We start from the raw sequence: 25,561 nt of genomic DNA, 5'->3' as shown, positions 1-25,561 counted from the left end.
TTTTTTTACATATTATAGGCACATAATAAAGTTTAAAATATTTCTCAGTTTTATCTCGACGTTTTTGAAACAGCGTATGCATTTTTCCGAGTAAGTAGGTAGGTATTTATACTATAATCTAAAACTAAATATTTTTTAGAAAATAACAATGTCTAAAATATTAGTTTTTATTTTTTTTTAAACTCCTAAAGTTTATATCTTAAGAATCAAGTAGTGGCAAAAATGTTTGAATTGTGGTTTTTATCAAATGTCTGATCCTTAATCTGCAGTGGCGGATCCAAAATTTTATTTTATTTTTTTTTTGAAGTGGGAGGGCGCTAGTACAAAATGCAGTGATAATTTTAGGGAATTGTTTCCTTATCCACAGTAATAATATAACTTAAACTTATTAAGTTATAGTTTTCAAGTTGTTTTTAAAAACTTTTGTGCTTGTATTTCATTTGGATCAAAAGTAATCTCCCTAGTCTCTACTTCAATCTATAACTCTTGTTTTTTTTTAACAGTGATCAGGTAACTGACTTTAATTTTTCAGTAATTAATAAACCTAACTTAGGCCGATGGGGGCAGACCCCCTTAAATCTACCACTGTTCATCTGCCTAACTATATTATCGATGGTTGTAAAATTATTATTCTTGTTTATAGAATAAAAAACAATCTGTTCAGTCACTTCGATATCTACACGACATAATATTTAGCTAAATGTTTATAGGTCAATATTTTTAGTAAACCGTTCTGTTGTTATAGGTACATGTTATCATAATAAACTATTTAAAAATAATATAAAATTGAAAATATCACCTCGGGTCGTGATTATAAAAGGAGGGAGAAAAGGGCCGTCGAGAAATCATTGTTGAAATATCATACAAAATGGCTAGCGTTTTCTGTCAACAGACTTGTCCTGCAGTGTATATTTGCATAAATCTCATCGCGTTCCGCAATATCTTCGTATATTATGCTTTAAGACACGCGGATTTCATTTCACGAGATTAACTGCTTAAATCTTTACATCGCATAACCTATTATTGTATCTGTAATATTATAAACGTTAATATGTAACATTACATATTATATAGTTGCGGACAAAGTCTAAAATTCAACCGCCCACAATCTACCACGCGACAATAACTGCAATCGACATAATAATATCATAATCTCCTGCATTCACATTTCGCAGACAACGTGCAATAAATTGCAGCAGCATGTCATAATGTTGAGTACATATTATAATATACAGTATTCTAATGATAGAATAATGTTACTTACTATATCATTTTCGCTCGATTATTCATTTCTGCACCACGGAGTCGAACGAATTGACACATCGCGATTCGGTCGATCGAAGTCATTGATATGATATATATATATATATATTATAAAATAGGCGTATAAAATATGCATACACATTATAGAGTCTTCGGATCGTGACAACGTTTTTATATCACCATAATAGGTACAATTTATAATATTCAATCCCGGCTGATTTACAATAGCAATAACGATCCCGAAATAATATGATCGTACGTGCATTTTCCATTGCATTGCTATAATGGACGGCAGCTTATGTTGGACTATTGTTTTAAGCGTTTGCGAATGGCAATTTTTATTGAAACTTCACGGCGGGTTTTTAGCTATATTATCATATATTTATAGTTAACCAGTCATGATTTCATATTGAGGTTAGGATTTTATCTCAGATTTTTTCGTTACATATAAATCGTGTTCAACGTTAAAATCGACAATGGGATTTAATATCGATTAGGTATTATGAATACAATATTTTAATAATAAAACATGTTTATTTTTAATTTTAACTTAAACATTAGCGTTGAATTTCAATATATTTCTTATGTAGGTATACATAATATTAATATATTTATGGTAAATAAAAAAAAAAAAGTTCAATAGCAGCAATATTTTAGAATTATATATTTATATCTTTCTACAATTGCATTTCCGATTTTTAATGATAATTTGTTTATATAGGTATTAGATATGCCGATAAACTATATCAAAATTGCTAGAATAAGGTTTAGGGTTTTAACTGTTTATGTAGGTGTAGGCCGTAAGTATTGTGCTAAACAGTTCCCACCAGGTCCTAGTTTTTTGTGATCAAAAAATCAAATAAAAAAGGTATAGGCTGTAATTTTGCACAGTGTGTACCTACCTATAATAGTATATTATAGTGAATACTCTATAGTTAGCCAACCTGCCTCATTTGATTTTCATTTGAATTATAATAATGTAGGTATTTCTTAAAAAATATTTATCCGCTATACCCCAATCAAATCATAAAATACTATATAAGTCTAACGGTCTAACCACAATCGAAGTAAAATGATAGTAATCATTACATAATAATTGTATAATATTAAAATATTAGCAGCTGATTTATATAAAATAATTAAACCCATAAATGGATACACGTCGTGCAGGCCACGCCTTAGAAAGAAAAAGAAATGAACTGAAAAGATTTATCGGGGATCCAAATGTTGAAAACTGTCTAGTAATAATGTATACTTTAGTTTGTAAGTATAAATTATTACTCATGTAAATGTTTCATTTCGACATTTCCTGCAGTTTTATAATTATATTATTTATATTCATCACAGCAAAGAGCTTAAATAGAAATCACTGCGAATTCGCCTATAAAATATATTTTATATGTAATAGAATTTTTGATTATGTCGATTTATTGTGGTCATCGAATATCGTTCCTGACGACTGGCTAAGCGTTAAATATTTTTTTCATCTTACATGTCTCGCTACGATTACATAGAGTGAAAACAATAAATTAAAAGTGATGACTTACTTCCCATATCGTCTTCTTATATTATTATTGTTGATATTTCTATACGAAATTAACCTCAGCCTATGGTATAATAAATAATAATATTTATGTAGTTATCTATAGAAATTATTGTAAAATTTCTAATATTATGGTGTCAGTGGTTAACCTAACCTGCTGTAGACAGTAGCAACTGTATAAATGTATAATTATGCAATATATTATTTACTATTATAGACGTTATAGACATGTTGTATTTCAGATATAATTTTGTAAATCTGTTACCAAATATAATATAAGTTTTATGCTATTGTCATTGTAATTTCAAACACTACATTTAACTAGTTTACCTATTGATATATTATTTTCATTATTGGCGGAACTTAATTAATTTACGTACCTAAACTATATAGTATCGATTATTCGGTTTGTAAGTATACTGTATTACTGTTTAAATAATATTGGTGTGTAACGAATAATATAATCTTAATATTATGATTTTGATACCTATCTAACAAAATTTGAATTTGATTACTCATTGAGGCTATAATAATAATTATATAGTTAATCGATAAAATGCATCGAACACTATATTTTGATTATTATATTTTACGGCATGAATATAAATTTTACCGTATAATTCTTTATTTTTAAGTTACATAGTATACGTGTTGGTATGGCGATTTAGATCAATATTATATGTCTATATGTACTAAGAAAAACTGTTAATCTCATAATTTTTTTTTCGATCAATTTTACCGTGAAATCACACGTTACCTCACCAAATATTATAGTGGCTCTGCTTAGCGGTACATTTTGATTGATGATACGTCGAGTAAACGTTTCCTTTGAAAAATATATAGATACATATATATTATATTATAAAAAGATATGCTAGAAATCAGGAAATTGGAATATAATTTAATACCTACTACCTATTACAGTTTTTATAGGTTTTAATAGAAAAAACACATTAAAGCTTCACTGTGGAGATCCTATGGGCTATGATATATATAGGTATATATACATAATATATAGTATTCCAAAATTACTTTCCTAAATAGTAATAAAAAAATGAGACCTTACTCCCTAACCCCTAGTATACATTTTATCGGTTTAAATCGTATTTTACATTAAATGGTTATTTTTTACAGGTATAATGTTATATTTTTCTAAAAATGGATTATTTAATTGTTAAAATGAGTCCGACTTGGTTATGTATGCCATAATTAAATAACGATTCTAAATTATACAATAAATAAATCGAATCAACGATTAAAACAAAAGTTTGTAGCTAATTATAGCTTAGTATAGCATACCTAGCTGGTTTTGAAATTAGTGGCATGTTGATGAAAACAGTAACGTCTTTGATATTTATTATATATTAATGTAATACGAATAATACGATATTTTTATTTATTATATACATACTTTGATACCTTAAACTCAAATTATGTATAAAAGACATGCATGTGATTCATACTTCAATTTATTAAGTGTCCATTCGTAATTTTTACTGTGAAAAATAATACTTTTAAGATACACTAGAGAAAAATGTAATTATAATACTATATTATATTCTTGTGAAAATAGTAAATATACCAGTGTCCAGAATCATCTAGATACTTCTGTTTTTAAACTTATATTTTAATTACCTTACATTTTTTTCCCCCCGAAAGATGATTAGATTCAGCGATGATGACAACAGCAATAATAATAATTGTTATTGAATTGATTATTTTAATTTGGTCATAAATCATAATTCATAATTAATTAAATCTAAAGATACACATTAACAAGTATTTAAATAATATTATGTTAAACAAATTAAATTAAATAGGTTCCGATAATAATCTCTGAAACGAAAAATGATCTCAATGGAGCAGAAAAGACAAAAAATAAAGAAAACACAACTGAATGTAATAATAAGATACTATAGATAGCCATTAAATATTAGTTAAAAATAAGTATAATTTTTAATGTGTTAATTCTTTATCACTTTATACTTAGGTTATATTTTAGATAAATATTAAAGTTATAACTATAGTTGTTCAAACTATTAAATTGTATTATTTATTAGAACTAAAAACGGTAGTTTACTTTAAATTGTTTTAACTCAATATTATCCCCTAAGTATAATTATTAAACAATGGTGATCATATTACTGATATTGTTCCATAAGAGCTTTGTGAGTAATTATATAGTTATGTCTATTGTCTATGCGGAGAATATATAGTCCAAATATGGATAAAAACTGAGCTGTATTATTTTCTATTGACGGGAGCACACGACCTGCAAGTATTCGGCCCCAGGCCACTTCGAGATCTGAATCCAGGCTTAATAACACCTATTCGGTTTTCTTCGTTTTTAGAACTCACCACAATATATTATTCTATCTATACAGTATTATATTGTACCATGATGATGTTTTTGAAAAATTAATTTTCCATAACTATACATCTCGTAATTAATATTTTTGAACATCAATTTCACATAATACCTTTCAATTATACAGTGTTATTTGTTTAGTGACAATTAGGTACATGAAAACGACCATACAATAATAGATTAATCGAGTAAGAACAATAAGTTTATAGTAGAATTACTACGGCGTGAATAAAATATGTCACAATTTTAATAATTCAGAATAACAACAAAATAAATGAATAAATAATTAAAATATATACAAGACTTGCCACTTAAGTCTTAAAACATATCCCTTTAACAAATGTCGTGATATAAAAACCATTTTAGTTATTATACAGGGTGATTCACCAAGCATGCTCAACCCGTTTTTTTCTTTAAAATGAAGTTATTCAAAACCTGATTTTTGGAATCTTTAAATATACCTACTCAGAAATTATATTTTCAAATTCTTTAGATTTTTTGTTCCACTTAAGGAGTGTACTGTGGTGATACAAACTTTTGTTTTTCAAATGAGTAGTTTCCTAATGATTAAAAATGTTTGTACCTATTAAGGATAATAGTCATTAAAAATCGTTTTACGGAAGTATAAAATACACGTACTATTGGAATAAATATTTATGATATTTAGCCTATTTAGATAATTTTTACAAATTATTTATGTTCATAGATTAATATAGAAGACTATAATATATTCAAATCCACCATATAGCACATATCTTATAAACCTAAACAATGGATCTTTTATCCTTAGACCACGAAGTTAAATAACTCAAAAACTACAGAATATCCAAATTCAATACATGTAAATTATGAAAAAAATTATCCACTAAATAATTTACAGTAAACAATAATTGGGGTTCTTATTTAAAAAACAAAAGTTTATATCACTACAAGACACTTCTTAAATGGTACACGAAATCTTAAGAATTTGAAAATATTTTCTATGAGTATCTTTATTTAAAGATTCCAAAAATCAGATTTTGAATAACTTCATTATTGAAGAAAAAAAAGGGCGAGCATGCTTGGTGAATCACCTGTATAATTATTAATGGGAGATAGGAAAAGAACAGTATTGTACATTACACTAAAAACCATAAAAATATTATACAATCATAATATTTTGACACTTCTTCGGACGTTTTAAAATATAAAATACTATATTATACAATTATAATGCATGTGCAGCTGTTTGTATACATTAAGTGTCCGTGTACCTTTATGTTCACCATATCCGGAAAATCAGATCTTCAGTGTAACACAATAACATATTATAATTGTATACGATTGTATTAATTCAGGTACACAATATACCTATACTACAACTGACTTTACGAAATGAATTATGCATTAAACAATTACGCGTTCAAAGATGATCACGAAATAATCCTTTGATTTCGACGTAACGTAAAACGTTCACATTGGACAATATACGACGCGACGTCCATGTGAAAATGATTTTAGAAAAGTAAGTTATAACGATCAGGCATTATAATATTGAGTTTATACGTACATATTGTAACGTCACAGGTTTTTCGTGCACAAGTATTATTATTCTTGCGATTAGGAATTGCTATTATTATTATTATTATCATTATCGTCATAATTGCTGCGCGCTAGATTAGCAATAACTGGATAATCTACAAAGTTATGTCTCCACACACTGCTTCCCCCCCTCTATTCGAAAGTTCAGTTGCGACACAATAGCTGCCGGTCGGATTGCACCGTCGTTCGAGGAAGACGTGCCACTAGCGGTACCGACAGTGCAACCTGTACCCACATAATTGTGAATACCCCTAATTATGCGATACTGACCTGCCCCACTCACACAATACGACGTCCACAACCAGCGGCTGGACACCACCGAACATCGTCTCAAAGCATTTTTTTTTTCTTCTCTTCAAAACCGGTGAGTGGGCACAACGTCTGAACGATCACGGCTATCGACTCTACCGCATCCGTCTCGCGTCTACGTTCATTACATTTTGTCCAAGACCGGCTAATCAACGATATGATGGGCTAAGGACACTACACGGGCCTAATGAGGACCAGAGTTCCGGTCAGCTACTATTTTCGGCAGCACGACGGGTGATGCCACCCGCTTGGGTGTTGGCGGTTACTCAGCCCACCCGTCCCGCTGTCAAAAGGGCCACAGCTCAACACGTCCGGTGTAACGTATCAACATAATATTCCCCCCCCCCCAGGTCCTTCTCACTTATGGCTGTTATATTATATTTCTTTAATTATTATTTATAATTATTATTTTCGTTTCAATATCAGGCGGTAACCCAATGGTGGCCATATTATTATTACTCTTACATTATTATTAAGATCACCACAGGTGATGGCGGGCCTCGTGGGCCGACCTGGTATTATTACGCACTAGTCGTGTGTGCCCTATTCCTATAACTGCCGTGTGCCAAAACAATTATGATTTCAAAACTTTTTAAATATTGTAATCTTGTGTGCGGGAGCCACACCATACCATTTAACCATTATTATTGTCGTGTTTGTTGTTTAATATAAATTATTACTATTATTATTATTACCCTAAATTCAGTTTTTATTATCTATTTATTAAATGGCGTTTCATTACCCCATATAGGGTTAAAACCTACGAGTTCCGCCGCAACAATCTCAGGTTTGTTGTGCGGCGCGGCTCGTAGGTCACAGCTTGAGTGTTCCCCTCACGTTGTGGGTGGTGTGCGGGGCCCTCCGAAAGCTCCGTATTCTCACACATGGAGGCTCCGGGGAGATTGATTAACCTTAAAATTCTATATATTATTCATAGCTTATTTTTTGTTTTTCTCTATTATTCATATATAAAATCTCTCTTTAACATATCAAAATTATTCTCATTTAAAAACTGAACATTATTATCGTAAACATGGCAATAGTATTATTATCAAAAAAAAAAAAAAAGTAAACTTATTTTTTAAAATGACACATTGTTTAGTATTATAACATCATGTGAATTATTTTAATTGTGGCATTACACATGGCAGGGTAGAAAATCATCCGTTTCAATCTTGTAAAATATTATTATCCTGTAACAAAAAAGCATTTTATATTATTCTACAAAATTCCTTAAATATTATTATACCCAAAATCTCTATTTTTTTTTTTTTTTTATTATTATCTACAATGTGAGCTTCAATATTATTCTCTTGCAAGAGATCACTTATTATTATTATATCAACTTAACAAAAGCCACATTCAATTATCTTCCTGGTATGTAAAACAAAAAAAAAAAAAATATATTGTCAAAAACAAATTTTTTACTCTGAGGAGAAAAGTGTATTATACTACCAAGGTAATTGTCAAATTATTATTAATATTTTTTATGTCCCATCCATGAACACATTTATATCCAGTAATTATTTACAGAAATTGTTCCTGTCGGTGTTTGTTGGTTGGTGCGTCGGCTTAGTTCAGCGGTGGCAGTTTGTTCTGGCAGCTACGGTGTGGAGACCGCTGAACCCTACAATTATCATCATCTCCCTATGGTATGCATAGTACATATGTTTCCCTTTAAACCCTCCCTGGTAGGTTACCATAGGCCCCAAGTTCAACTCGTTGCATAACATTGTCAGGTTAAATTGTTATAGGTGCGCTGCGATAAAAATGTGTCTTTTCCCTAGGACCACATGGTCAGTAAATTATATTGTTATGCCTTGTAGGGTATGTTAAAATCCTTCTTTTTATGCTGTATGTGGCAATTTGAATTTTTATTATTATTATGCCCTGAGAGGTAATTTGGATTTTATGCTCTATAAGAGTCATTTATTGTTAGTGTGTTAAGTGTTAAATTATATTATCATCATTACACCGTTTAGGGTAATTTGATTTATTATTATGCCTGTTTAGGTAAATCGAAGGATTATTATATTATTATGTTAAGTAGTAACTTAGGTCTGTGGACAGTTATTCTTTTTATATTTTGTGGTGCCATGAGGTCCCATATCATTATTAGGATTATTATAAATTAATGTTACCTTTCTTATGATTTTTGTTTTTTTTTTTTTTGCCTTGGTAGATATTATTGTTAATTATTCGAATGAGTAATGCCTAATTAATTAAAAGATTATTATTATTAAAAATTAATGTCGAATTATTGAAATTATTTAAAGTCTAGTCCCTGTAACTTAATATTTATGTTAGTGAGTTATATTTCATTATTTAAAGAAAAATTATTATCATTATTTATTTAGATTGATAGTCAAAGTTAAATTATTTGTTATAAGTCTCTCGCAAGGAAGTTCCTTTTTCTATATATCTAAATTGTTATTCAATGCATTACTTATTCAAGTTAAATAGTAAAGTGGATTGTTACCATCTCTGCTATAATTATTATATTCCCTGAATGTTAGGTAGGTTCCCTATTATTTATTATCGTTACACAATGGTCGTTAGAGCTGAGGTTGGCAGCAGTAACCGGTTCTTGTGGTTCACCTAAGGCCTTATTACTAAGTTATATTATCATAAACAATTATTATTATTATTCAAAAGCCTTAGCTTATTTATTTATACAGTTTTTTTTTGTATATTGAATTATACCTTATTATTTATTAGCCATTTTAGCTTACTCTATTTTTTCTCTCCTATTGAGAGTATACCATACTATTTATTAGCTTTTTACTTAAATTAATTTTTACCTTTTATTCCAAAAAATTTTTTTATTTTCATTATATTGAATACTTCTCAATTATTTCGGTTGAAGTTTTTTACTATTTATAAAAAAAAAAAAAAAAAAATTTTTTTAGACTGATCTTCAGTGGATATTATATTAATTACATACTATTATACTAACTACATATTATTATACTAATTACATACTGATTTAAGATTTTCTTTCTCAAGTCGTTCATACACTCTTAGTGTACTTTAATTTATTACCAACTAGTCTACGTCCCATGTACGGTGCCGGTCAACGCCGCACAAACCAACCTGATAGGTTTGATCCATCGACTTACGTTCACTCTCCAGTTCTCTCTGTTTCAACTTCAGATATTACTATGGATACCCCCAACGGAGATACAAGACCACCCCTTATTAACATAGAGTCCCCCAATGTATACTCCCTACAAAAACAAATCAATGATATTAATGCAGTTTTTCAACAACAATTCGAGTCCCTCAACCATCGGCTCGGTGAATATAACGAGAAATTCCAGGAACTATCCACTCGAGTAGGGGAGGTTGAAATAGGCACCACCCAGCAGCTCACCCGAATCCAAAATGAGTTTCATGAGGATTTTGTCACCATGCAAGGTCATATTGCTGAGGTTCAAACTAGTAATGAGAGTTACCATAACACCACACTCCAGGATAGTATTCAACATACTAATAGTGTTCAACAACAGATAAATGCCCGAATCCAATCTCTCACCGGTCGTGTCTGTCTCGTGGAAGGCCAGTCTGCTCGACTTGCTGCAGTCGAGAATAAAATTAAAAATATTTCTCTTACTTCCCCAACTCCAGCCCTACCCCCACGTACAACACCGATCACCTCTCAGATTCCCCTAGTATCTACTTCAAACGCTCCCAGTTCAAATATTCTATCATCAACAGTTTTCTCCCAAGCCCCTATCTCTAATAATATTATTCCCTCACACTCTATTTCAGCCATTAATACTTCTCGAGACAATCAGTCCCTCTATCATAATAACAGCAACTTTTCAAATAATGTCTCTCAACTCTCTAGTATCACTTTGGATCCCAGCAGGATACCCAAATATAACGGGCAGCTTACACCGGTACACCCTGCAGACTTTTTGGACAAAGTTGGTCATTATTTCTTAATACATAATGCCCCTGATCAGGTTAAGATTAACTTTGTCAGTGATAACTTCACCGGGAAAGCGTTATTATGGTATACCACCTTGTTACCTCCCCCTATAATATATACTGAGTTTGTTACATTGTTCCGTGACTATTTCTGGTCTCCCAGCCTTCAACGGCAGATTCGAAATGAGTTGTATCGTCCCTACCATCATGAGGATCCCTCCACTATGTCCGAACACGCCATGGACTGGATAAACCGTGCCCGTCATCTGCAGCCCCCAATAGAACAAGTGGAAATGGTCGACCAAATTATATCCCACTTCTCCTACCAACTCTCACTTGCGCTCCGAGGTCTTAGGATTCTCACGACGAACGACTTAGTCAAAGAGCTCACATATCTTCAACGTTCAAACGGCCCCTCAAATACTCCGAGTACTCACAACCATAACAATTCAAATTCTCATTCTCAAACCCCAAATTCATACAACAACTCTTCAGGCCCTGCTCGTCAAAACAATTACCCTCCTCGTCCAAATAATTATCCTCCTCGTCAGAATAACTACCCTCCTCGTCAAAATAATTACCCTCGTCAAAACAATTACAATAGGCCCCAATATCATCAACCCCAAAATCAAGCTCCCTCTCAGCAACCCGACCAGGTAACACCGCCTTCGGAAAACCAGTTCCGACCAGACCCGTGAGGATGTGTCCTGTGTCCCCTTCTCAAAATCCTCACATATCAATACTTACCCATCCATTAGATCTCGATCAGGAAATTGTACCACCCCCAAATTATCGTCCCGAAATTACAATTAGCCTCTTTAGTAGTGAACAAACAGCTCTCCTGGATTCCGGCGCATCTGTATCGGCAATCTCAGAAGACCTATTCAAAATTTTAAATACCAATCCCGACCAACACAAGATACCCCTGTTTCCACTCACAAATATACTACTCACTACAGCACTCAGTAACAAAACCGTTAAAATTAAATCTCAAATATATCTCACTTTCTCAATAAACAAGTGTGAAACCCATGGCATCTTTCTCATAGTCCCACAGCTTTCAACTCCCCTTATCTTAGGAACCGACTGGTTGTTAGAGAATGGTGTGACCATAGATTATAACAAAAAAGAAATCTCTATTATCACTGTCAAGGACAAAATACCTTTTTGTTTAATCGAAGATCATGATCCCAACAGTTTTGTTAATGCGTTGAAAACTATCAATATCTCTGAGGATTCTCCGTATATGCATGAACACCCTTCAAATAGCGTCTATGAATCTGTCCCTTTCGCGGTAGAGAATAATATAGCTCTAAATGATATTCCACTCACTACCCATCAACAAAATTTAATGACTTCTCTAATACAAAAACATCAACCTATATTTCAAGATAGACCCGGCCTTCATCACTTTTTCTCTTATAAATTTAATGTAAAACCTCACGAACCATATAAAATAAAACCATATCCAGTCCCGTTTTCTCGTCGCCCTGCTGTGCAGAAAGAAATAGATAAGATGATCCAATGGGGGGTGATCGAGCGATCAGATTCACCGTATAACAACCCGTTAGTCACTGTTATTAAAACCGACGGCTCTATACGATTATGTCTTGATGCACGTAAGCTGAATACTATTATATTACCCACGCGAGATGCGTCCCCTCCTATAGACGATATCCTGGCAAAGTTCAATAGCAAATGTTTTTTCTCCTCGTTAGATTTTTCTTCTGGTTATTGGCAAATCCCGTTAGACCCCGAGGTACGACAATATACGAGCTTTTTATATGATGGGCGGTCATATCAATTTTGTGTTGTCCCCTTTGGTTTAAATATTTCAAATGCTGCGTTTGGGAAGGGCCTCGAAGCCGCACTGAACAATTATTCTCAACAATGTCCATTCCCAAATGATATTCATATTTATGTTGATGACATTTTATTATCATCTTCGTCTTTCGAAAACCATATTATTACCTTAGAGTGGATTTTCCACAAAATATCATTAGCAGGTTTAACTCTCAAACTTAAAAAATGTCATTTCAACAAACAACAAATTAAGTTCTTAGGTCATTTCATATCTCCTCGAGGTATGGTAATGGACCCTAACAAGGTCAAAGCTCTCCAAAACTTTCCTGAACCTCGCAACAAAAAAGACCTTCAGTCATTCTTCGGGTTCTGTAATTTTTATCGTAAGTTCTCTCAAAATCATTCTTCACTTTTACACCCTCTTTCTCATTTAATACAAAAAGACACCCCCTGGACTTTCACAGCACAAAATAAAATAGACTTCCAAAAAATTAAAACTGCCTTTTCTCTTCAGATCTCACTTACTCATCCCAACTTCAATATACCTTTTTGTATACAGACCGACGCGTCCTACATCGGACTTGGTGCTGAATTATTTCAAATTGATAAAGATGGTCAAAGAAACACCCTCTCATTCGCCAGTAGGTCACTGTGTGGTGCCGAAAGAAACTACACCGTGACTGAACTCGAACTTCTTGGTATCTTATTCGCTTGCCAGAAATTCAAAATATATATTCTTGGGTATCCCATCAACTTATATACAGATCATAAGGCCCTGACATTTTTATTCTCATGTAAACTAAAAAATAGTCGCCTCACCCGGTGGACCCTTGCTTTGCAAGAATTCGACTTGAAAATTTATTATTGTGCTGGGAAAGACAACCCCATAGATACCCTCTCACGTCATCCACTTGGTAGAGATGAGCAACCCCCGAGAGATACCCCAATTATACTACACTATACCTTACCCCCACCAATTCCCCCGGATATTACGACCCTTTTCAAAAACATTTCGTATGAGCAACAGAAGGACCCAAAACTAGTCAAAATAACTTCATTATTAAAAGCCAATCCAGCACCAGTGTGGCACAATTATTATGTTATCGATAATGAGACATTATTCATTCAAAAGTACAAAAGCGAACCTCAGTGGTCTATATACTTACCTAGCCATTTAGTACAACAGGTTGTAACATTTTTCCATAACTATTATGCCCACATTGGCCCACTCAAGACTGCTCAAGCGTTGAGGAATATTTGTTATTTCCCATCTTTCAATAAAACTGTTCGGTTGATCGTGCAAGCGTGTGACATATGTCAAAAATGCAAACCGAAAACCACCCAAATAGCCGGTCCAATGCAGTCCATACTCTCCACCAAACCCCTTGAGAAGTTACTCGTTGATTTTTATGGTCCCCTCCCTGTAGGCGTGTTCCAATTCTCTTATATTTTTGTGGTAGTCGACAATTTCACACGCTTCATTAAACTGTATCCCTTAAGGCGCGCCAACGCGAGAATCTGTATAAAGAAGTTAACTACCGACTATTTCCCTAATTTTGGTATTCCGAGAAATATTGTATCCGACCATGGTCGCCAGTTTATCAGTAAGCACTGGCAAACTTCTTTGAGGAAATATAATATTAACGTATCCCACACCAGTGTCTACCACCCTCAGTCGAACCCGGCCGAGCGGGTAATGAGAGAGTTAGGTAGAATGTTCCGCACCTACTGTCACCAACAACACTCTATGTGGCCTAAATATGTGCCGTATATCGAATGGACCCTTAACAACGTGCGACATGAGTCGACCCATCAAACTCCCTCGGAACTATTTCTGAATAAATCTAAATATAATCCCCTCGTTCAATGTATACAGTTCCCCTACAACGACCCCCCCTTAGATTACAATAGAAAATTAATATTAGCCCAAGACATTCAGTTATCCAAAGCCGAAGCCAGAAAGAAAGCCCAAGCAACACGTTTAAACCCCACATTATTCAAAGTAGGCGATATGGTCCTGGTTCGCACTCATAAGTTGAGCAACTTGGTAGAAAAAAAGATTTCTAAATTCTTCCTGTTATATGATGGCCCTTTCAAAATTACAAATATTAAAACTACTAACGCTTATGAGTTAGCCCACCCTGATGATGGTACACCTAAAGGCACTCACAATGTTATTCATTTAAAACCCTACATACCACCTACACAGTAGACTAACCAGGAGTGTCTATGATTTTCTCGTTCAATATTATCTCAATATCATAGTTTAAAATAGTCTTACCGTTACCAGGGAATTTCCATATTAATTATCATCTTAACAAAAAGAAAAAGAACATCTAACAAACTCTATTTTCAAAAATTTTAAAATGTTCCACACTATTCTATTATAACAGTACCTTCAGAGTGACCTATATTCACCCGGAACTCCAGCCCTAATGGGGGGTTGTGCATTAGTATTATTATGTATAAGCTGGCGTATCAACGCAACAGAGTTAGAACATAATAGTGCGAACAACTATAGTAGGCCCGGGTCATTTAATTCGTAACTTTCCGCGTTCCCCCCCTTAGTTTTTTTTCCCTTCTATACCTTGCCTTTTCTCTCTCTCTCGTTATCTTCTTTCGAATTCGTATTCCCCCCAGCTCGGTAGGGCCCCCGTCGTACAAGGAGTACTGATACTACTCTCTGTCCGGCAAAGAGTCTGAGACACTCTTCTCTCTAAAATAAAACCGGTGTTGTAGTGACATCCTGAGCCAGGGAGGATCCGACTTGGCTGACCAAGTGCGGCAGCCTAGTGTTGGTCCTAGCGGTTCATGCTCTACCCACCCCCGGGGCGGTTGGTGTAAAAACTGGCTTCCCTGGGAGTGCTTGTGTAGGGGTGACCGGGTCGCACTCGGTGGTTCACAGTCGGGTATATCTGTGATCTGGAGGGACGACTTCCCCAGGGAGTAAAGGGGCCACCAGACGACGCTCTTGACCGCCCTTTCACTACAACATGCAGGAACGTTCTTGTTAGCCCCCCTTAAATAATTGTTAGGTCCCACCATGGTACAACCATGTGTGTAAAATTGCCCTGTCCAGAGTAAATTACACAGTGTAAGGTCATTTCCCACCTTGCCTATACACAATAGCGTTTATCTCTATTTTTTTTGTTTTGCATCTTATACACTAAGTCCCCATAGTGTAGTCGTACCTACTTCTGTCATGACCCCAGCATAGGCATAGACAGATCTAGAGTCCCTTTTTTTTTCCTTTTCCCTGTTAGGTTGGTTGCTGTTTATTATTTTTGCAAGTCATCCGTTTAACTATTTAGTTAGGATATATTATTATTGGTACCATCATTGTCCCTGGACTAGTCAGGTCATTATTATCGGTAGGTTTTTTGTTACATAAATGTGTTGCTTTTTGAATTATTATTATATTGCGCTGGATCAAATTATTATTATTTCAATGTTAGTGCCCAAACTATTTAACCATTCCTTAACTTATTTCTTATTTATCATTGCCGAGCAATTTATTATATTATTATTGTTATTTTGAGTGGGATAGAGTCCCAGTGGTATACGGTGGTATAGTGATTTCTTATGTTAACTATCTATGGTTCACAAAAAACGCAGTGTCTTATATTTACAACAAGTGATTTGCAGTTCTTAACCCTAGGTCCCAACTTTAATAACTTGTTGGGGGGGTTCTGTAACGTCACAGGTTTTTCGTGCACAAGTATTATTATTCTTGCGATTAGGAATTGCTATTATTATTATTATTATCATTATCGTCATAATTGCTGCGCGCTAGATTAGCAATAACTGGATAATCTACAAAGTTATGTCTCCACACACTGCTTCCCCCCCTCTATTCGAAAGTTCAGTTGCGACACAATAGCTGCCGGTCGGATTGCACCGTCGTTCGAGGAAGACGTGCCACTAGCGGTACCGACAGTGCAACCTGTACCCACATAATTGTGAATACCCCTAATTATGCGATACTGACCTGCCCCACTCACACAATACGACGTCCACAACCAGCGGCTGGACACCACCGAACATCGTCTCAAAGCATTTTTTTTTTCTTCTCTTCAAAACCGGTGAGTGGGCACAACGTCTGAACGATCACGGCTATCGACTCTACCGCATCCGTCTCGCGTCTACGTTCATTACATTTTGTCCAAGACCGGCTAATCAACGATATGATGGGCTAAGGACACTACACGGGCCTAATGAGGACCAGAGTTCCGGTCAGCTACTATTTTCGGCAGCACGACGGGTGATGCCACCCGCTTGGGTGTTGGCGGTTACTCAGCCCACCCGTCCCGCTGTCAAAAGGGCCACAGCTCAACACGTCCGGTGTAACGTATCAACATAATATTCCCCCCCCCCCCAGGTCCTTCTCACTTATGGCTGTTATATTATATTTCTTTAATTATTATTTATAATTATTATTTTCGTTTCAATATCAGGCGGTAACCCAATGGTGGCCATATTATTATTACTCTTACATTATTATTAAGATCACCACAGGTGATGGCGGGCCTCGTGGGCCGACCTGGTATTATTACGCACTAGTCGTGTGTGCCCTATTCCTATAACTGCCGTGTGCCAAAACAATTATGATTTCAAAACTTTTTAAATATTGTAATCTTGTGTGCGGGAGCCACACCATACCATTTAACCATTATTATTGTCGTGTTTGTTGTTTAATATAAATTATTACTATTATTATTATTACCCTAAATTCAGTTTTTATTATCTATTTATTAAATGGCGTTTCATTACCCCATATAGGGTTAAAACCTACGAGTTCCGCCGCAACAATCTCAGGTTTGTTGTGCGGCGCGGCTCGTAGGTCACAGCTTGAGTGTTCCCCTCACGTTGTGGGTGGTGTGCGGGGCCCTCCGAAAGCTCCGTATTCTCACAATATTATTATCATAATTTTCATTTATGAGTATGCGATAAATCTGATGGTACGGTAGTCGTCACGACCGTTTAACAAGTGGCTCGAAATCGCTGAACGGTTCTCCTACATAAGTGTATACAGGTACTAACTGTAGTGTTATTATTATTGTATTTTTATGTATGGCTGTTGTTGTAGGTATAGGTCGCTGAATCAGCAAATTAGCATAATATATGATTATAAATCATAAATATCAAAATAATAATATCTTTGATTCAACATTGGAGAAACTTGAAAATTTGAAATGTTCGTCTCTCCCGGCAGCATTTTTCTTTGACGATATCTGTAAAACATACAACTTTATAAATGTTACATCAGTATAAAAATCGGATGCTTAGTAGTTGAATCATTATTATTATAGATACATAAAATTTGGGGCTACAAAAATGCATTTAAACCGTTTAGCAGGAGCTGATCGACATTTTAATATTTTATACATTTATGTAGAATGATAATCAACAAGGTTTGAATAAAATATTAATTGTTCTCTCTCTCTCGGACTCACGCACAACATAGATAAAATTCTTTCATCTAAAATCGTTTTTTATGAACTTTAAGTAACCTTAGAGTAAAATTGCCTATTACAAAAATCATAGAGGATAATATTTTTGAGAATAATCATGACATATCGGTTATATATTTTATTATTATTTAATTCTCAAAATTTAAAAATTTATGTTAAATATTGATTTTTTAGGCAGTTTACTTTGGACAATATATTTTAGACAAATTGATATTTCCTCCAAAATATTATTCTCTATAGATTTTGTAATGTGTTATTTCACTCTAAGATTATTCAAAAACTCAAAAAAAATGCGTTTAAAATGTTTAAATGTTATCCACGTACAATTAATGTACAGTAAATGGCATATCCTGAGTTATTTGGTTACAGGCGTTGATAGTTTTCAAATGTTTAAAGCATAAATTTGAATCGGATGTATTTACGCATTGACTGTAATATTATTATACTATACTTGGTAAATAACGATAAGTGTGAGCAAATCGTTTTTCGAGTTATAAGTGTTTAGAATAACGACATTAACTGTCTATATTATAATTGAAAAAATAATTAAATAAATAATTTAAGGATCAACGTCACTCGGTATACCTAATCGGCTAATGATTAATGGATAATTCTGATCATAGAAATAATATATTTACTTGCAAATGATAATTTGAATATTGGTGATTGGATTAATGATTAAAACTTTAAAACTATGATATAACAAATTATATATTATACTCTACACTCAATATTTAAATAATAATCTAGTATATCATCATTGAATTTTATTATGAAAACATTTATTGTTACCTACGAGATATATTATATAAGATTATTATATATTATAATTTATAGCCATTCGCGTGGTTTTTGTGGGTTCGAAGAAATTATTGCTGACACATATTTTTATTATATTCTAGGTACAATGTACAAAGTACATATGTACATATAGTTAAATACTTAAATGTGAAACAGAGTGCAACGACACATGTATTTGACGGTGGTGGAAAGCAATTTGATAAAATTCGTTGACCAATAAACCAAATATACGTGTACGTAGGTGTCTGAAATAATTAAGATTTAAATATTACTGAAATATTTTATTAGGAGATTTGAAATTTCCCGCTAGATTAGGTAGATACGCCGCCTGTATTACTTTATACATAATATATGAAAACTAAACGATCAATTTCGAAAACGGTTATGGGTGTCGAAAACAGTCTTTATAGAGACTGTTACCTACTGCAAGTTTAAATCTATTTCCTTATTAAATGTTTCAATGTACGATATTCGATTGATGTCTCTAGGACTTTAACGGTTATCAACACTCACGAACTGAAATAGATAATATGTGAATTACAATATTAATTATAGCCTTGCCAATATACACATGTGTATAAATATAAAAGCCCTATTGAATTGATGAAATCTCCCTGTAAAAAAGGTGCTTAGAACCTAAAAGTATAAACTATTTAAAGTATTAATTAAATATTTTTGTGATCTATTAATCTCGGTAGTTGAATTTACAACAACTATAAAAAAAAATATTACTACAATAATTTAATGCATTCATAATTTTTATAAATAATATTTCTACGTTTGAAAGGAAAAAAATTGTTGATTCTTTGTATTTTCTAAGATGCCTACAACATTTCGCCTGTTTCGGAATCAAACGAACGCATTTAATAATCGATGTTTGGATTTATCATCTACAAAGTGCAATAGGGAAACGCCGATTTGTTATCATCGCAAGTTAACGAAAACTTATTTTAGTAGCCTGAACGACACACGTCACGGTGTAGTTAATCGTGATACATAAAAATATCGCCTCCCTCCCCCCCATCAAACAGCACACACAATTACACACTCAAACGTCATAATAATATATATATTATATTATGGTATAAGTGCGTATAACTAACGTGAAACGCCGTACTTTTATGAGTTATACACCGTGAGGAGAATCTTGCGTGCATCGGTAGCGATTTGTTCGGTTAAATCCGAAACGGATTTCCTGTTACTCCAAACATAACCTATAATAATATATAGGTAGTGGCGTAGTGCGCTGATACACTTGAGCTCCTCAACAGCCACCTGGCACCTGTTGCCTGTATACTTATTCACCATCTGTACATAGAAACATTCTTCCGTTACGGTTGGCGAAAGCAGCATTTTCCATATCATTGTTTTAGTATCGGGTTTCAAAAAAAAAAAAAATAATAATAATAAAAGAATTTGAATTCATTGGATTTCATTGCTAACCTATCCATTTTTACTTTTAAATCATTCTTCAATCCTCGATTTTCGTGTATCATTTTTATATGATATAATGTAAAGTTATATAAAGCTGTTAAAGAAATCTTATTTTAACGCTGCAGCGTGCTCACACGATGAAAGAGGTTGTCATATCCTCCTGTACGGATGTACCCATTTTTAGATTATTTTTGCCATATAAAATATAATATAATAAAACAATAAATATGTGTATAACGTGGTCTGAGAAAAGCAAAAACACATATCTCCTCTTTCAAAAAAGTTGAGCACACTATTGCACTGCAGAGTGGTCATCACTCAAAAATAAATTTCAATAAAATAAATACAATAAAATATATTGAGTTATAATTATTATACCATATAAGTATTTACATGTTAAAAAATAAATCAAATAGTACAATATTTTTCACTCGGAAACACGACATATTTATATTTTAGTGCGTTTGAAAATATTTAATTAAATTTTTCTTTTATAGCTGTGGTGGACAATCGATGCTATTTGGAAAATGGCGGTTCGGCCGAAAGCTTCTTCGTGTCCGAAGATGTACCAGTCGGATCTATAATTGGTACGATCAAATTATGTTTATTTTGTATTACTTTTAAGACTGCAGTAACTTAACAAACTACTTCAATTTTGTACAGGCGTTTTGAAGATAAACGGAGACTCGTCCGAAACTGGAAACATAAATTTATCCCTGAAAGAGGTGGACAGCCCTATCGCCATCTTACCTGGTACAAAAGAACTCAGTCTGACCAAACTATTGGATAAAGAAGTAATTAAACCATTATAAATATTATCATCATATCAAATATCAATATAATTGTTCATTTATAATACATAAAATCAATATAATACTAATATTACGTTACGTGCCATCATTGCAGGGTATTTCCGGACCATCTTCCGTTTACGTTAATGTGATCTGTGAACGAAAACATACAGCCGATCCAGTAAGTCCACGTTGTTATAATATAATACATTATTAACTATTATAATGCTGCTTTCTTTATCATTCAACATATTTTCTTTTTCTCTAATTGTTATATTATACCAACCAATAGCCCTTCGACTTGTCATTTCTACACCCTGGTACGTATCCAACGAGACACTGCATAGAGTGCATAACAACCTAAGCATCGAAACAGTTAGCCAATTTGCTTCTAACCACTAGGTACATTTTATTCAATTAGAAATTATCTACATATCCAAACCCAAAGATATCATCACTTCTACCCGAAACTTTCCCTAGGAATCATATATACCGTTTGAAACGAAAATGGTGAAGAGATTTAGGTATTCAAATAAATCCGCAATAAAATAATTTCGCGTTGGGTTCTATCTGCAATGGATGGCTTCCCTCCTCATATAATTCATGTAATTTTATTTATTCATCATGATTCACTATCATAGAAGATTGTTTATTTTCTAATAATATTGTTATTTAAATATAGGTCATAACTAATAGGCATAGATTTACCTGTTTTTTTTTTTGTGTATGTATAACCACAGTAAAGGGATGCACCATACTGTCCATACAAAGCTTTCATACGACAAAATAATTTAGAAATAAAAATTGCATAATTAAAATACTTACAGGCTTATGACTTAATCATAAAAAATATACTCTGAAGATAACAAAAAGATACAAGATCATATTAATATGTATCATACAGTCACAATTATAATTATAATAAGATAATGACAAATCCTCACTAACGTTTTTGGACTTCCGACGAAAAATAAACGCAATAATTAAATAATATAATATATTATACGTAACACTATGTGTGTTTCAGAACTTTGCCATTCCCGTAAGCATTCGAGTCACCGACGCCAATGACAACGCTCCCATATTCTTCAATGCGCCTTACGTACTCAATATATCCGAGGTATTAATTAATTAATCTAAAACAATATAATCGTTTGATGTTTTTTTTTTACAAACTGTACGGCTACTATATAGGTATTAGCCATAATTAATTTCATATACCTATATTACCTTATTTCTGTTTCAATCAATTTTCCGCGCATCTACAGGTGACCGTAGTTGGGACCAGAGTGCTGCAGGGCATCAAAGCCGTCGACGCCGATCAACTAGGTCCGTTTTCCACCGTACACTATACCGTGCTTCCGGGACCGCATTCAGTAAGTTGAACACCTATTTATTGTTTATCGAACCGACACGCAGCGTTATAATAATAAATGTTTTATTCGAATATTATATAGGTACCTATTTACCTATATTTTTTCGTGGCTTGTTTGATATGATGTATATTTATATATACCCTCTGATTATAATTTAATATGTATATTATTTTTACTTCGTAAACACTTTGCTCGCAATATTATATTTTATTATACTATATATTTGATGGTTGTGTATTTTGTGCAGCCAATTTTCATAGGTGGGAGTAAAACGATCCAAGAGGTATGTTATATATATATCTATGTATACGTAACAGACACCTATAAAATATTATATAACATAGTAAATATAGATATCACAAGTATATAGGAACGAGTCTAGTGAGATACTGTATGGGGCTATGCCCCAATCTCGAATACATCATAAATATTATAATTTCATGATTTCATCGTCGGTCATCGGATAAATTTAATTCAATAATTAAACGTATATTATAATATTATAATAGGTCGTATATCAATAATTGTTTATGTTCAAATAATTAATAAATATAAAAATAAATGATAATGATAATGATATGATATCAAACATAAATAATTCAAAATATTCAAGTAAGACATCATGTTTGTCTCACCTGATATATTATATGTTTTAAATGATTGGCCCCTAGAAGATTTTCACTGAAGGGTCTGGAACTCTGGACCCGTGCGTCACAATAGAGAGTTTATATTTCAACGCACTATAGATCGAACTATATAATTATAATAGTGATATTTACGAGTTTGTGTTATGATGATTATTACAGGACTTTTTCGTTTTCGTTAACGGAATAGAAGGAACTCTGGTGTTAAGAAAAGCGTTGGACTACGAAACCCTTTCAAATTTTACCATCGGTATTCGAGCACAGGTAATTTTATGCCAACCTACTAAAATGACGAATAAAACTATACCTATATAATATATTATTGCATACGATAAATTCATACGAATTGGTTTGTCTTAGGATCAAGGCAACCCACCGCAATACACAGATACAATCATATTTGTTAACATCATTGATGCAGATGATCAAAATCCTAAGTTTTACGACGAAAGATATACTGCCACTTTACCTGATAATGCTGTCAAAGTAACGAAAATTAAACACCAAAACTTTTCAATAAAGTGATCATAACCGTGGCCTTAAATTTAATGTACTCTAAAAATATTAGAAACCCGTGTGTTAAAAATTGTAAAAATTCTTAATATGCAAAAACTCGATTATTATTTTCTTGCAAAATAAAAAATAAATATTTCACATAGGTACATCTTTGTAAATTTTTAGTGGGTAAAAATATAAAATAATATTTTTCATAATATGCTAATATGCATTTGTGGTATGATAGTTATGTATCATACAGTTTTTAACGAACTTAATTTCTTCTATGGAATAGCAAAATAAATACTCGTTAACCTTACTACAGGCATGATCACAATTATTAGGCATTTTTTTTGTTACAATATATTATAACAATGTACCTTTTATTTACTACTTAACCAGGGCACAAAACTTAGGGTGTTTCCAAGAGAAATCGCTGCATACGATCAAGACCTCGGAATAAACGCTAATATTTTTTATACTCTAAACTCGGGTTGGTACATATTTAAAATTAAGTTAATACGAATAGTTATACGTTAAAAGTTAAACTTTTTCGGTTATGTCATAATTTAGATACTCAAGACTCTCGATACTTTGAACTAGACAGAGTTTCGGGAAGTGTTACTGTCAAACGTGCCATTCCAGAAGACGATTTATTGCAACCGGTCACCATGGTCATTCGAGTATGTATAGTCAACTCCGTATTGTACGCATATAGCACGCAGTGACCGCATTATAGGCGAAAATAAAATGTTTGAGATTTTGTGGGAGGAGGCTGAAGCTCAGGTCTATATCGGACTTTTTGAATATCTTCAGGTTTTTTTTTAACGGGAAACTTAAGCGCTTAACTCCACCCCTAACTCCCCCTAACACCCATCTAACTCCCCCCTAACACCACCAGTATTATTTTCGTCTATGAATTACCGTATTGCAGGTGACATCACTGGACTGAAAAAAAATTATATTATGTATTTCAGGCCACACAATTCGATAACGCCGATCGTTATGCGTTGGCCACGTTGGCTATAAGTCGACCGGGTACGTCTCTTCGTGAACTACAGTTTTTACAAGACCACTATCAGGCAGGAGTGTTGGAAAACGTGCCGTTAGATAGCGTCCTACTGACCGTGATCACTAACAAGCCAAAGGACAAACGGCTGAAGTATTGGCTAAGCAACTACACGGACATATTTTCGATTTCGGTCAACGGCGACATTGTTTTGAAAAAACCACTAGATTACGAAACGATTGACAATTATGTGTTTTATGCTTTTGCCACCGATAGTTTTATGGTAGGTGCCATAATCTATCTGACATTATTAAATATTATATAATAATATTACATTTTAATATATACAGTGAAACCTCTTTTGACGAACACCTCTCAATAGCGGACACATCCAAATAGCGGACGGAATTTTGGGAACGGTGAAATGTGTACTCATTGTATTTCCCCTCTTAATAGCGGACACCTCCAAATAGCGGACGACATTTAAGCGACCGAGAGTGTCCAGTATTTAGAGGTTTCACTGTATTGTTAAGATGGATTTTTATGAAACAAACTTGTACACATTATATAGGTACTTACGTCTAGTAGGTAGACTACAACTAGAATATTTATTATACTGCAGATGTATTCCTTTTGGTTGTCTTCCGAAGTTTTGTTTTTATGTTGACTGGTTTTGGTGAACCAAACTGTTCTTACTAAGAACTCCGTGTAAAACTTTTACCTCATTATACTATTTTGAT

The 25,561-nt window shown here is 33.3% G+C and overlaps 1 protein-coding gene across 3 annotated transcripts in view; it reads left to right on the top strand.

The window, feature by feature from the left end:
• The window catches only part of Cad96Cb (protocadherin Fat 4-like Cad96Ca), a 66,170-nt gene that overhangs the window by 33,973 nt on the left and 6,636 nt on the right, over positions 1-25,561 (top strand). For 2 of the 3 annotated variants that reach the window (XM_015514978.2, XM_015514977.2), the window contains exons 3-12: positions 21,004-21,093; positions 21,170-21,300; positions 21,413-21,478; positions 22,325-22,417; positions 22,566-22,673; positions 23,480-23,581; positions 23,678-23,803; positions 24,215-24,305; positions 24,386-24,495; positions 24,790-25,104. In XM_015514978.2, coding sequence (XP_015370464.2) covers positions 21,004-21,093; positions 21,170-21,300; positions 21,413-21,478; positions 22,325-22,417; positions 22,566-22,673; positions 23,480-23,581; positions 23,678-23,803; positions 24,215-24,305; positions 24,386-24,495; positions 24,790-25,104 — 1,232 coding nt within the window. Of the gene's footprint in view, positions 1-16,889; positions 17,144-21,003; positions 21,094-21,169; positions 21,301-21,412; positions 21,479-22,324; positions 22,418-22,565; positions 22,674-23,479; positions 23,582-23,677; positions 23,804-24,214; positions 24,306-24,385; positions 24,496-24,789; positions 25,105-25,561 lie in introns of those variants that run through there. The other variant, XM_089227671.1, reaches the window with a different exon arrangement.

This window comes from Diuraphis noxia, unplaced genomic scaffold (genome assembly GCF_037042655.1).
Source record: "Diuraphis noxia isolate RWA-SAM2 unplaced genomic scaffold, SU_Dnox_SAM2 contig0004, whole genome shotgun sequence".
In the NCBI taxonomy this organism is placed as follows: Eukaryota; Metazoa; Arthropoda; class Insecta; order Hemiptera; family Aphididae; genus Diuraphis; species Diuraphis noxia.
The sequence above is the reverse complement of the archived record's forward strand: the minus strand, read 5'-3'. Positions and strand labels throughout refer to the sequence as shown.